This window comes from Pholis gunnellus (assembly GCF_910591455.1).
Source record: "Pholis gunnellus genome assembly, chromosome: 2".
NCBI classification, from domain to species: domain Eukaryota; kingdom Metazoa; phylum Chordata; class Actinopteri; order Perciformes; family Pholidae; genus Pholis; species Pholis gunnellus.
In genome coordinates, this window is record NC_136536.1 from 5721386 (window position 1) to 5736563 (window position 15178).

Genomic DNA, 15178 nt, shown 5'->3' on the forward strand with positions numbered 1-15178 from the left:
ATGACATTCGTATTATGTACGACTAATGTCAAGAACAGCATGTTGAAAAAAAGTGTCAGTATTTCATACAAATATGAAGATTACTATAGTATGTCTTAAATGTCAAGACAAAAAGTACAATATACCATACAAGTGTGATTGTATATAATAAAAAGTCATAAAGTCATAGTAAGGTCATAAAATGTGAAAGTCCATCATAAAGTCATAGTAAAACATGTTATACAAAATGTACAAAGAATATCATAAACGGGCAAATATATTCTCACTATGATAGTTTGTTTTTAGAGAATCAGTTTGTTTGTTCTTTGCTTTCTTTTTAAATGTAGAAGTTAACAGAATATTCTGGCAGTATTTCTTCCGTCTAAGATTCCCGCTGCAGTGATTTGTAGTTTGAGATAAATGCCTTTCTAATGTGAGAGAGTGAAAAAGGATTCAAGCGGAGATTTGAATTTGATTAGAATTAGTTTATTTACAGACAAAAGTTGATATAATTATCAACACACGAGCCGCAAATGAATGAAAATCAGGCAGGGTCACAAAAACAAATGGAATATTGGACGTTAAGTAGTTAAGTCTTTGGTTTGGACCCCAAAAAACAAAAAAATCAATTGCCAAGAATACACAACCGAGCATTCTAAGGCACCGTCAGTTTTTATGTTAAAAACAGTTGTGCGATTGACAGAATGTTGATATACAGTACAAGACAGGAAACAGTGGATTATGTAAGACACTTTTAGAGCAAACAAAGACGTAATTATCTGAGGTATTAAAAGATTAAATAACTTGATGGACAGGCTTTCACTGGACGGCAACAATAACGTTAGATAACAATAACTCTCCTTACAGAAGGCCGTCAACAGGTCTCGCCAAAATCTGAATGCAGGATGTGGTGCCATATGAACATCGTACGAACATGTTACTGAATGAATGGCAGTCAAGGGAGTCAATAAACATTTCTAGAAAAATATCGTATTATGATCAATTTGATATCCAGTAAAGTCTGGATATATTCATTAGTGTTTTCAATTGGGTTGCTTTCTAAAAAAAACTCAGGCAAAAAGTGCTGTCTGTCAATCAATGGGGGAAAGAACCCCCGTCATCAATTACCCCTCAAGTCATCATGTATGTGTCAGGAAATGAACGAAAGCACTTAAAAAGAAACTGAGCGTTAAGGACAAAGTGGTAAAACTACAGCTGAACATGCACAAATGTTACGCAACCTCTTTTAAAAAGTGAACATTGCACTCTGTTGCACGACAGCTGTGGAGTGACTGGTCCCCCGTCTATTTCTGACCGGTAACAGGTGAGAAAAGGTTAATGCTCCCCATTTAAAAAGGCACTTGGTCAGTTTTTTGTTGTTGTTGTTGTTGTTGTTGTTGTTGTTTTTACATGTGCTCCGGGTGGTTCTGCAAACAGCTTATGAACTCTGTGACTGGATGGCCCTGAAAGCAGATCTGATACACTGCATTGAACAGAGGGAACCTGGGAGGAAGGAGGAGGCATTGTTGAGTGCATAAATACAGCTGGAATGATGCTGGATGAGATCCGGTGTGTCGTGTTGCTGCTTAAACTTACTTGTCAATGAGGTTTTTGTGCTCAAGGATGAGATAGACCTCAGCTGCTGTTGCTGGTCCCTGCAGCTTCTGGCCGTTCAGCATCTCCTTCTCCAGCTCCTCAATGGACTGAGAAGAAACGTGAAGTGTGGACTCTTGTTAAAAAGGAAAAGGAGAGACGGTCCACACACAAGCTTCCTCAACTTACATACATAACTCTGGACCAAAAGCATTTCAGTAAGTAGCGGCCTGTAAATGACCTTTTAGTACGGTACAGCGGGCATATTTAGCATATTTATTTTATCTATTTATTTGACTTTGACTGCTGAATCTGACCGTTTCTAAAAACCTGTTTTTGACTCTTCTACCCATCAGTCTAACCTTGCAGTTTGCTTTTGTCCCCTTTTGTTTTTGTAGTCTGTTTTTGTCTAACTTTGTCTCCAGACAATATTTTAAAAAAAACATTTAATTTTCCAAAAAGCGGTAAATGCATTTGCTCTAATCTAAGCGCTCACCTTCCCCGTCTTCACAAAGGCTTCTGCTACTTTGCGGTTGCGGCCGCCGTAGCAGGTTGTGATGAGGTCGGCCACGCCGCAGCTCTCCAGGAAGGTTGCAGAGGACACGGGGCCGGCAGTGCAGAAAATGCGGGCGAATGCAATCATCTCCATCAGGCCTAACCGGATCACTGCTGCCTTCGTGTTGTCTCCGAAGCCCAGACCGTCACAGAAACCGGCTCCCACCGCCACGATGTTCTGAAGGACGGACGAGGAGGCAAAGTTGTACTTTTAGGCACAAGAGACGAAGACACTCCCGGATACTTTGGACAAGACGCAGACTATCTGGAGGATCAACATTTAACAGCGTTCAAATACTTAATTTGCCAAGCGGAGGATCCCTCCAGGACCCCCTATCAAAACCAAATACAAGTACGATCATAAGACATAATGGGGACATGTGAAACGGGAGACCCTGAGAAGCTATCTGACGCTTGAGAATAGGCTCCAGATAGTAAACATATATTTTAAATGCTAACACTCTGTCTAGATTTAATAAAAGTGCATGTGTTATACATTAACAACATACCTTCAAGATATTCCATTTTACAATTATATAAAAACAGAGAAAAGCAGCATTTTGTCATGTTTGAAGGTACAATTAGAATATTTTGCTTAAACGACGAATATTTTTAAAATAGTTTCAGCTCTAAGTTGGTAAACAGACATTAGGGACAAGTTGCATCTAAAATATATTTTTTATTAAGATGTGGGAAGTCTATATGAGGGGATAAATATTCCATCGTCAGCATGCATGCCAAATTAAATATAAATCTGTAAATGCTGGCGTTTATTTAGAGGCAAGACCACTCATTACTTTCTTATATTGTCTTTACATTCTATGTGACAGGACTGCAGTAAATGTACTAAGTACATCAGTGTTTTTGCTCAGTGAACAAAAGCAGAGCAGCTCAGAGTTTTGCAGCTGCTCTCTAAATGGACACTTGTTCCACTTGGCCAAAGTATTTTCAATGTTGCACAATACTAATTTTGCATGATGACATATCAGGCATGAACCCCCCCCCCCCCCTTCTGCTGCATGCAGCTGTGTTTCTGTAATAAAAAGCTCACCTTCAGGGCTCCACAGATTTCCACCACATCGTACTCTTCTACCACAGTGACTCGGAAGTTGTTGGTCTGCATGAGTTCCTTCAGCAGAGCCCCGTGGCTTTTATTCTTACACCCTGACAGCAGAAAAAAAAAAGGAACCTGGTTATCTTTTGGCATATCTACAATATGAATTTATGTCACGACCATTTTAAATAGTTAAACTTTGATTTTAAACTTTGAAGAGTCACGATCACCTTCTGATCAGTTAGTAAATATGTAGTGGTCTTGAAGGGTTCCTTGTTTTGGAAACCTCTTATAGTGATCACGTCTGTCAAAGTCATATTGATTATTATAACCAATTGTCTTTGTTTTTCCTTTGTTAGTCAGATTACCCTCTGATTTGACATTGGTGTATTTATTACATGAATATTAAGTCGTGAAGTAGAGAGCGTTGCTCGCTTGAGGTGAGGCTTTGCAGGCTTTGGTCCGGCTCAGTGTCAACTGCAGCTCGGGTGCTGCATACAGATGAACCTTTTTGCCGGAGCTCCTCGCTCACTCACCCAGCATGGGGGGGGGGGGCATTGTTCGTCTGCAAGTGCTGCCCACGCTGCAGTGGCAGAGTTTCACTTTGGGGACATTACGTAACCGGGCACTATCAATCCACTTGACACGGAGCGGCTTCAACTACAGGTGCACGGTCGTTTTCTCGTCATGATTTCAACGCGCACGCAGCTGGAAGTAGACGGGTTACCGTGAAGCACGTCATCATGGGAGAAAAGTTCAATTCAATTTGACTACCATTAGCCAACCTGATTTAAAAATGTTTTTCCATAAATCAAGTACGAAAACACCCAAAGTGAAGACTATAAGCGGACTACTTGAATTATCTTTACAGCATTTGAATAGGAATGATTCTGTCACAAGCTTTTTGATCCATATAAGCGGTTGGTTACTGTAACCGCGATCATTACAAGAGGCTCCCACCGTATTTAACACTGAGCAACAATGTAATTGTTACAGTTATTCAGCCTAGATCTCTCCTCCACTGTGCATTGGAGAAAGACGAGCTGCTCCCTGCGGGACGAGCTCCAAGGAGAGCTCAGCACACTCAGTGTCTCTCAGACCTCAGAGCTGCTGTAATGCAAAGAGTTAGCGGTTTGCAGGTTCGGATCGGTGGATTAATGCATATTTTTACGGGTTAAACAGCGAGGACTGGCTCTCCCATCTATTAATTATACTTGCATGTACGCTTTAAACCACACTTATTAGTTCACATTACAACCTATTTCTCTTAGAATTGTCGCTACACATTACAAACAATTCATCCCAGGATTTTAACTGGAGCAGACAAACTCAATCCATTTATCACTGAGCAAATAACACACAGCACTTTCCATTTAAACTGGTACGATTCCCAGTATCTGGAAGTCTGCTTAATTAAGTGATTCATCAGTACAATGGAGGACACAACAGCAATCATTAATTCTCTGACAATAATCTGGCAAAGATCCTGGAATCACTGGTGAATAAAGACCTCAAAGCATTTCTCTGAAAACATCCTGTTTTGAGGCCCCACCGCTCTGGTTTCAGACCGTTGCAAAAGTACCCTCTCTGTTACTTTAGTTGTAAATTATTCATTGACTTTCAAAAGCTTTGATCAATATTAACTTATTCAGACACGATGTAATTTGTGGGAATGAGAACTTCAGTTGACTAAGATTGTCTTTGTTTGATGACAGCCTTAATTAAAACACAGTAACTTTGCATCTTTTAGAGGACATGAAAACATTTCACAGCACTGATATAAATATTAATCCTTTCAAACACTAACGGTAAATCCCATGAAGCATGCAGTCACGTGGTGCGTACGAAGACGGGTAGAAAGCAAATGTCAAACTGAACAAGCCCACTCTGTCATTTACACAGTCGGATTAAAATGGCACACTTATGCCGACGATGCAGAAAGGTAGAGAACACAAACCACAACAAACATACTTCCTGCTTCAAGACTAAAACCTGCTTATTGTAACTTTCAAAAGTTCTTTCAAAACATCCCTAAGCTGAGCAATCAAAAAATATGAAGAACAGACTAACCAATGGTGGTCTCACAAAACTTCTCATCAGCAACCTCATTGGCAATGTTGGCCCCCATCAGCACACTCATGGCGATGCCGAGCTTCTCCTGGATCACATCAGAGATGAGTCGAAGTCCATCAGGCCCCTCGTCTACGCCCTGGAGGAACAGAAACACACGAGCAGCGCGTTTACACGAAGCCATACGCAGAGGCGGGTATTTGGGTCAAAGACCACACAACTGGCTTACGGCTTCAACATGGAAGTAAACTACGAGTCTGGCATACAACATGAAGTAGCGTCGAAACACTATTCAGAGACAAAAAGGTGAAAAATTCAAAAGAGCAGAGTCCAACCTTGATGAGAGATATCCCCAGAGCATCGGTCTTTATCTTGTCCTTTATGGTGTCACACACTCTCCCAACAAACTGATGCGGGATGACAAACACCAAGATGTCTGCGTCGGTGGAGGCCTCCACCAGGTCCGGGACGGCTAGCTGAGGAGGAATCGGAGGGCGATTTTAGAAGAGGTCTGACACGTACAAATCAAATGTAACCGACATTAAAGTCTGGTGCAACAACCTGCTCTAAGAGAACGTCAAGGAAACTGATAGAGTGGTCAAATGTATAACAATCTACGATGAGGTTGTGATAGAGGAAGCTATTTAAGAACAAATGCAGATACAAAGCATCATGTCATCATTTTGTTAAATGGTGACAAACCAACAGTTTCTTACCACATTTGCTGGCAGCTTGTGCCCAGGAAGGTACTTCACATTCTCGTGGTCACTGTTGATTATTTCAGTCAGTTTGCGCCCGTTCACCGTCTCCTCAAACACCCACATCTTCACGGTGGTGTCGAAATTTGAATTCTGAGCAGCATTGGCACCCACTATCTTGGCAATGGCAGAACCCCTGTGTGGTTAATAGTTACCGGTTAGTATTTCATTTACATAAGAAAACAGAAGAGTCCAGAAGAGATCCAACATGGAGTGATTTTGCCTTTTTTTTAAGTCTAGATGTTAAATCACAGAGTTAATAATGACAACACGTGACTCCTGACTATCAGGGCCCCTCGTGCGGTTTCTACTGGTTCACTTTGAACGTTGCTGCTCTTTGATCACCGGCAGGGTGACTCGGCAGGCAGCACTGAAGATAAGCAGAAATCTGTGTCGACACCACGCCAAACTGCACTGAGAACCATTCTGACTTTACGTTTGTTTACTCGTGATTTTGAGGAATTCAAATAACACATTAATTCGGCATAAAAAACAATACATAATTGTAACAGATTTATTTCCAAATAATAGACACAATCCTATCAGTGGGTATAAAAACAAGAATAAAAAGGTTGATGAACTAAAGCTATATGCTGAATTTACCAGAGGACTAAAGTGTTCATTCATGGCTTCTTTATTACATTGTACTCCTGTATGATTTTGAAGTAGACAAGGGTTACACTTTACATTACAACACTGTTGAATGTGGTTCGGCTTCACAAAGAGGAGACAACCCATTGACGGGAGGAATGTGAACCCACGCATATTGCAGTAGAACAACAATAACACATTCATACTGCAGTGGTGCTTTAAGCAGAGTGAGCTCACGTGCTGACACATGATTAACGTTAATCATGACATGTGGTCAGTTTTCTGTCTACTCAGCCGGTTTTCTATGAATATAATCAATGATGTAAAACGAGCGTATGTTGCCGCTAACGTTGATTACATGTAACACAGTAGTTAATGCGACAACGTGTCTCACTGTATCATAAGAAAAGCGGGATGATTGCTAGTTAACGTTAGCTATCTGGCTGGCTGGCTGGCTGGCTGGTTGCCCAGTGATGCTAAGCGGGCTAGCAACGGTTCACCCGGGTTAACACGCAACGCATTTTAAAAGTTGGACAACGCATCAACTTGCCAGTTTCCGGAGCCAATGATGCAGACTTTCTTCGGCGCTGACATTGTGGAGAGGTGGCGGTAACCCGGTGGATAGCAGGGTGAGGGTCCTCTGGTTGCCGACACTGTATGCGGCGGTGAACCTGCAGTGGAGTTACGCAACACGCAGCAGCAGCACGCCTGCTTTTCATTGGTTCATCCGAGGGGAGACGATGACCCGCCCTCTAAAAGGTCTGGTCACTCATTCATCCAGTTGATTAGAGGTCAGTAGGCTTAAAGTAATGCAGACTAAAGTCCCCATGTGAACAATGGCTACTGGGTGAACTATGATACACTGCTATAGTCACATTAAACTGCCTAGTGTTGTAGAAAGTTGTTAAAAGCTGAGACTGCACCGCAGTATATTTAGCTGAACATCCTTCTTTGTTATGTTATGCTACTTTAACTTAAATAAAGCACTGCGGATTTGACTTGACTTGTGTACCACTAAGCCTTTCTATTATATGCATTCTTGCTTTTCTCCACAGTACTCTCACAGGAGCTTGTGTTGAGTCACTGTGCTGGCATTGAGAAGAATTGTTTGGTCTGGAGGACTCTCACACAAAAGGGGAAATTGTTGCATAAGAGTTTGAACCAAACCGAAGGGTAGGAAGTTAAAAAAAACTCCTGATTCATCATGTCTGGTTTCTATGAACAAAATCCAACTTACTTTATTGAGTTTTCATGATTATATATATCTCCAAACATTAGTATCATGACGTCAAATATTGCAATGCTCTTTCCTCATGTGTTTACATTTGAGTACCTCTAGTTAAAAACTTACTGACTTAAAAAAAAACATATATTAATGAATTAATAGGCTCTAAAAAGGCCACAGTCACTGTGCCATCTGGTTGCAGTATTTGGAAGCTAAATGCTAATGTCAACATGCCAACAATGCTGTTTATGTTTAGCAGGTATAATGTTTACCATGTTCAGCATTTAGTTAGTGTGGTAACATGCTAACATTTGCTATACAGCACTCAACACAAAGTACCACTGAGGCTGATGGGAATGTCGTTAGATTTAGTTATTTATATTTTACAAATTGCAATTTTGACCCAATGATGGCGCTTAATAAAAAAGGGGATCCCCAAAGTAATTAAAATTCATCTTTAGGGGAACATAAAAGTGTGAACAAAATTTTAAAAAACTTTTTTTTTGTTTTTTTACTCAAATCCACAAATGTCAACCTCATGGTGGCGCTAGAGGACAAGTCAGAGGATCACCAAAGTAATCACAGTACATCATCTGGGAACCATGAATGTCTGAACAAACTGATGGATCTTGATCAGAATGAACAGAAAATTCTATCCACTGAAAAGATAGTTAGCATTTAATCTTTAATATAACAACTGCTTCAAGGCCATTGCATTTTATACATCACCAGACTGAAATAATCAATCTTTAATACTCTGACTTGTGTTGAGATGCATGACCTCATGCAGTGGACGCTTGACAACAACAACAACCCAGCTGTTCATCTTTATTTACTGATGATACATTTGAAGCAGCTGTGACCGTAGCAATACAAACAAAAGGAATATAAATAGCCTCATACTTTAATGTTTGATAAATATACTTCTCATAAATAAACCTACAATCATATATACACAGAAAAAGAGACACGCAATAGTCTAGATTAAATAAATACAACAAGTACAACGTTACACAGATCAGACGATCGTAATTACAATGAGATTATGATCCAATATTGACATTACACTGCAGTTGATGGTATGATTGTGCTTGATAACAACACTACACAGCTACACTCTATACAATTCCCATTTCCTGTTAAGAAAACACAGAACTCAATGGGAATGAGTGCAAGTAGATTAACGGCAACAGAATATTGTTTGATTCTTGTAAACAGAGTTAGAATAGACACAGTATTGAACATGCACCGCCAGAGCCCACATGTTTACTAACTGATGACATGAACAGTGTTTTGGATATGAGGGCAGCGTTTTTAATTTTTCCTTTTTCAGCTTCTGAATCTGCCGCAGGCGGCGGGTAACATCGTTAAAAAACACACACAAATAAAAAAAATATTCATATCCAACCAAACACACCGACAGATGATGACGTAAACTGCAGATAAACCTGTTCATTGATGGACCACATTTAAGACGCCTACTGTACAGTGCTACATGCAACTCAGAGCCCTAGAAGATGGCAAAACACATTCAACATATTTATACTGATTAGTTTTTTCTTGCCATGTTAACAAACACCGAAGGTAAATTCCCTTAAATGTGATGAACATGTAAAAATGTAAGACACTGCCATAGATTAATGTCGGTTTTTACTCTTGCCAGGAAATGCGCGTTTTAAATTTCTCTAAACGTCTATGGTGATTGTCATTGAAAGGGAATTTTGAAGGCAAATCATACAGTAAGTAGCACCTAGTTGTACACTATTTCATTTTGTTGCTGTGTATCCAACCGTCTCTTTTTCATGTTAAAATACTTGTTTTCCCAAATTTTACTGTATGTTCTTCAAAATAATAAAAGTGTTTGAAAGCAAAAGTTCAGCATTATGGGAAAAAAAGGGTTTAGCTCTCTAGTGGAGAATGTTTACAGCCAGTTAGCTTAGCTTAGCATAATGACTGGAAACAAGGGGAAACAGCTAGCCTGGCTCTGTCCAAAGGTACCAATTCCAATTCCAGCAAAAACGACACACGTGGTTTTACGGGTTAGGGCTTATAGGTTGTTGTCATTTGTTCGTACCTGTTTCCACTCTCTGTGCTAAGCTAAGCTAAGCTAAGCTAACCAGCTCCTGGCTGTCACGCCATATTTTACAGCATGTGAATGGTGTCAATAATCTTCTCATCTAACTCTCTGCAAATAAGCTTTTTTTCCTAAAAGTCAAACTATTCTTAATTCGGTTCAGTACGGTCAGGGATTTTGCGGCTTCTAGGATTACTTGTTCTGATGTGAGCAGTATCGTATGGTGGCTAACGGTAGCTAATATTGGCAAACTTGAGTTAGACACTGCTGCATTTACACCTTTGATTTCCCTACTGTGACAAGTCAAAATGTCTTCTGTTAAAGAGACTGCTCAGCAAATGTCGCATGGACTCGCCTTAAGGCCAGATTAATTTTTTTTCAACCTCTTTTCTATACACGGAAATTACCTTTTTTATTATTAATTGGCTTGGCTTGTAAATTCTTAAGGGCGCTGTCGCCCTGCAAGACGAGGTAGTACAGTATATTGGCAAAAATGCTCAGGTTTTAACGAGGTGAGGTTGGATGACATGAATATAAAAATGGAAATTTGGTGGAAAAAAAGAGGAACAAGTCAAGAACAAGAGCAATGAAAGCAAAAGCCAAAAGAGAAAAAAACTAAAGAATGTTCAGCACTGACATGCAAATACCTTAAAATAACCTATAATAATAAAGAAACACACCTTGTAAGTGAAAACAAACCTGTCCCATCAATTATTTTACAAAGAGCTCCTTCAGATTGACAGATGACAAACACCACCACACAGCTGGGATTTCTAATGCTGATTCACTGAAACACGTACGAACCTCAGCTCAGCTCATGCCCCCATATCTGATACTGCGCCTTGAGAAGCTGTTTACAGATGACCATGCAGTTAGTCTGACCTTTTTTTTAAAAATTCATCACAACACGTTTGATCTCTGGTTTCTGCTGTCCTGCCGTCTGCGTGGCTTCTCCTCCCGTCAGCCACATGTTGTATACGCACAAACCTTACCAGGCACAGTTAAGACACTTTCCTCTGGTCTGCTCCTGCAGTCTGGGTAAAAAAACTGCAATGAACAAAGTCCACGAGACCGCTCGGAGACGAGAGAGCACAGCGGGCCCCCTCCTCCTCCCCGCGTCTGCAGGAGCCTAATGAAAGTTACTGACGTGACACTTTACATCGTCCAAGCTCAAGACCGTTCCCTGGTCGTTGTTGTTGTTGTTGTGCTTGTGCTTCTTATCGGAGCAGCGACACAACTTGTACTTTATCACCTGAGAGGGGTAATAAACAGAGCGGGTCACCACGACAATCAGCAGTTTATGGCTCAACGAGGATGTAAAGTATCCACTGTGCAATTTTTCATATTTTATCCAAATATCCATTCAATTATATATTCTGTAAGTTTTATTTCCCAAAATGAAGGTCTAAATACAAAGGGATTAAACTGTGGTGGGAGAAAACTTTTTGTTAATTTGTTTGTTTATATTACGTCGGCCCACATCTATTAAAATTTTAATATGGAGTTTACAACTAGTGGAATCTGCTTATAAAATACAATTTTGTACATTTTGGCTCCCCTAAGGTTGCTGAAACACCCACATTCCCAGAAAAGAAATACAAACTACATGACCTCAGTGTCCTCAATGGTCCAGTAACTACAACTTTATATCAGTAAATATTTACATGCAGCAGGATTATAATTCTATTTAATCACTTTCCAGAGGAGGTCTCACCTCATAAAGGTAATCAAATATCTCCAGAATGGTGAGTATGCTCGCTCCGATAAAAAGTCCCATCTGACCACCGATATCACCTGGAATAACAAGATTCAAGCTGATAAAAAAAAACATCATCAACCATGAAGACAGACAGAACGTCGACAGTACACAATACTGTACCTAAAAGTCCAGCCACTTCATAAGCTTTCTTCTGCTCAATAGTTTCATAGTTGAGAGCCTCAAAAAAGATGTCTAAAACCAGAATATTCTCTCTGTGGATGAAAAGAAAGCAAGTCAAACCATTATTATTCCACTTCAGGGGACACTTTACTCTGAGTCAAACTATTCAGCATTCATAGGCGTTTAATGAATAGCTTATAACACACTATAATGTAGTTGTACGCAGATATGAATGTTTATTAACGTATTTGTTAATAGCTATAACACCTCCTGTGGGCAGCCACAAGAGGAGGCTGGTGAGTAAACATAATGAATGACAATATAATAAAATATGTCTTCAAATGAGGAGTTTTAACTGTTGACAAATTATCCTCGTATATACTTATTACTACGTTCTAGTGAAACCATTTATTAAATATCTATATACAGCGTAGAGTAAAGTATTACCCCATTTTTTATTTGCTATTTATCTAGTTTTCCTTTTCAGTGCGTTGTTTGCGTTTTACAAAAATGCAGATTGACGCTTACTTAATATACTGCTCAGATTTGTTGTATTTCTTTGCCAGATATTTCGCGGAGGCCTTGCTGGGGATCTTGACGAAGGACAGCTCTTTGCTGTATCTGGTCATGTTGCACGGCGTCTCGCACACACAGAAATCATTGTCTCTCTCCACCAGGAAGTCTGCGGAGAACAAAACCAGAGCTCTGTTTGACCTTTTGAACAGATCAATGCTGCTGTGACTTTGAAATGTCACGGGATGGTGTGTGTGTGTGTGTGTGTGTGTGTGTGTTTTGCATCTGTTGTGTAAAGACGTGGACGAAGCCTTTTTTCTTACCAAGAGCTGGGTCAGCACATTCTTTGTACAGCTCAGGGGTGCAGTAGGGAGCATCGCCTGCAGTCAAAGCGGCACACACTCACAGTAAAGTAATTTACGTCATTAAAGTAACTCTAATGCAACGCACAGTAATAAGTAAGAGGATCCCTACCGGGCATGTGCACCATGCGACAGTTGCAGTTGTCCACCAGGTAGCGAGTTTCGCAGTCGATGCGACAGGCTGTGATGCTGTAACTGTCAAAGAAGTCTGAATCCATCGCCGTCACCTTACAGTCTCCCCAGGGAGGAGGAAGATATATCAGCTGCAACAAACACACACCGCTTATTATACAAACGCAGTATTCACACTTATACATACTATTGCTGACACTTTTAGTTAGTACATACTGTAGAAAGTCAAATACAATGTATACTGTTGTTTTGAAATGAAAATGTAGGTGAATAAAAGTAAATTAAAGCAAATAAAGAACAACAAAAAAATCAAAAAGAGGATGCTTCCAGTTATTAAAGAATGCAAAAACAGGAATAAAACAGCTAAATCAAATTACATTTTATTCTATATCTGTGTAAATACAGTAAAGTGATATACTGTAGATTAAAATGACTTTAAAGGATATTCTGGTGTATCACAACTTAAATAGTTTTTTGCATTTTATTGCAATATGGCTAAAAAAGAAGAGCAACAGGTCCAGAAACACCAGCAGTCAGAGGATCGTGCAGGTTTTAGATAAACATGTTTAAACATTTGTACAAAGATGATCAAAGAGGAACGGATTCTACCCTCTGCTCCTGACAGGAAACAAACGTCTGAAAGCCGGGCGCCACGCCAAAGCCGAGCTGGTCAATGAAGGACGGCTCGTCCTGACTGTGGATCTGAACTTTGACGCCGGCTTCAAATGAAGTCTCATCTGCAGAAATTCAAAGAATGTTGAATCAGAGCAACACTCCGTGAAAATGTGTTTCACCAATGAATCCAGAGTTTTGTCTCTGAGTGGCAGTGGTGGAATGTACCTACATTTACTCAACTAGTGTACTAAAGTACAACATTGATGTTAATGCAACATTATACTTTAAACTACATCTCAGAGGCAAATATTGTAATTTTGTCTCCATATTTGTCTGAAAGCTTTAGTTTCTTTTCAGATTAATGTTTTTCATAACCTTCCTTTGCAGTAAAGCTGCAAATATTAATTTCTCTCCGTTGTCACCTTTTGAATATAAATATATATTTAAATGTAATAAAGCAGAACATGCATCTCCAGATTTGTTGATTTTGAATTTGAATGTTTCAGATAAACAGATGGTTTTAAATGTTTCTTTATGGGTTGAGAACATTCTCCTACTTCATAAGATAAACACACTTTTTAAAAACCTTATTGCATCAGCTGAAAAATTCATCTTCACAAAACTGAAAACAGGGCAGTTTCTCTGGGCTCATGAAAAGTTGACTTTTTAGAAACGTGGTTCTAAAAGGACAGCAACGCTACAAACATATGATCTTATAGAATATGATGCAACCAGCACAACCTTAAACATCTACAGCAAAATGCAACATAAACATTAATGCATCAGTAATATGATTAAAAATACATCATATATAATAGTAAAACACTGACTGGGAACATTTTACTGCACAATCAGTACTTTTACTTTTGTTATTTAAAGTACATTGAGCTGAATACTTACAACGTTTAACTTAAGAAAGGCTTTGAATGCAGTGCAGTGTTCTCACAGTGTGGTGCACTTTCACTCATCTGAATACTTCTTCTACCACTGCAGAGTCTCACCCCCTGCGGTGCTGAGGACCGCCCACGCACACTGGGACACCTCACCTGTTTCTCCCCAGATAGGCAGGTATTCATCCTGCTGAATGTCCAGCATGACCTCCAGTCCGTTACCCATACCTCCCTTGTTGGTGAAGAGAGCAGGGCGTCCGTCACCGCCGGCGTTAAAGGTGTAACACTTCCCGTAGCGAGTGAAGACCTGAGAGACACATGAGAGATTTTTTTACATTAGCTTCTGCAAAACTTCAAACGGTTTCTCACCAATGCTTTCCCACTGGGGGGCAGTGTTTGGCTCTGCTTCTGTTATGGGTGTGTGAACATGTGTGTGTGTGTCGACGACGACGGAGATAGCGTGAGAGAAAAGGAGGAAGAGAAGGAGGAGAGGAAAGAAAGAGCGGATGAGTAGAGGAGAGAGATTAGAGGGAAGTGATTAAAGGAAGGCCCCCTGAGAGGTTTGTGGGTTACACAATCAAACCAGTGAGGTGATGTAGACCAGCAGACTGGGGATTTAACGTTCCCTCGCATGCTCTTTATGGCACTTTATAATGAACCTGATGTTACCATGGAGACCAAGCATCCCAGCCAGTGAGAATGCAGCCTTCACTTTTGATGAAAGCCAAGATGTTAGATCGAAAGCTGCGTGTGAGATACCAGCAGAAAACCCACATGACATTTTTTTAAAACAGCCCACGAGTGCACGGCAGTAAATAAAACGGATGAATACTGAGCTTTGAGGGTTAATCTCGCACCAGAGCGTTTAGTGTAGTACGAGTCACATAA

The 15178-nt window shown here is 40.1% G+C and overlaps 2 protein-coding genes across 2 annotated transcripts in view; both read right to left on the bottom strand.

The window, feature by feature from the left end:
* Positions 1-455: 455 nt before the first annotated feature.
* Positions 456-7285, bottom strand: LOC306701674 (glycerol-3-phosphate dehydrogenase [NAD(+)], cytoplasmic). Its single transcript, XM_079167051.1, has 8 exons — positions 7151-7285; positions 5968-6145; positions 5587-5727; positions 5252-5390; positions 3179-3291; positions 2069-2305; positions 1576-1682; positions 456-1482 (listed from the first exon to the last, which is right to left on the bottom strand). The coding sequence occupies exons 1-8, from the start codon at positions 7192-7194 to the stop codon at positions 1386-1388; spliced, it is 1056 nt and encodes a 351-aa protein (XP_079023177.1). The 5' UTR covers positions 7195-7285; the 3' UTR covers positions 456-1385.
* Positions 7286-11028: 3743 nt separating this feature from the next.
* Positions 11029-15178, bottom strand: part of LOC306706016 (acid-sensing ion channel 1-like) — a gene marked incomplete at both ends in the record, with an annotated part of 38693 nt that continues 34543 nt past the window's right edge. Inside the window, 8 exons of the mRNA XM_079172928.1 lie at positions 11029-11151; positions 11614-11693; positions 11779-11870; positions 12307-12460; positions 12615-12671; positions 12766-12916; positions 13395-13522; positions 14447-14597. Of these exons, the coding sequence (XP_079029054.1) occupies positions 11029-11151; positions 11614-11693; positions 11779-11870; positions 12307-12460; positions 12615-12671; positions 12766-12916; positions 13395-13522; positions 14447-14597 (936 nt within the window). The remainder of the gene's footprint in view (positions 11152-11613; positions 11694-11778; positions 11871-12306; positions 12461-12614; positions 12672-12765; positions 12917-13394; positions 13523-14446; positions 14598-15178) is intronic.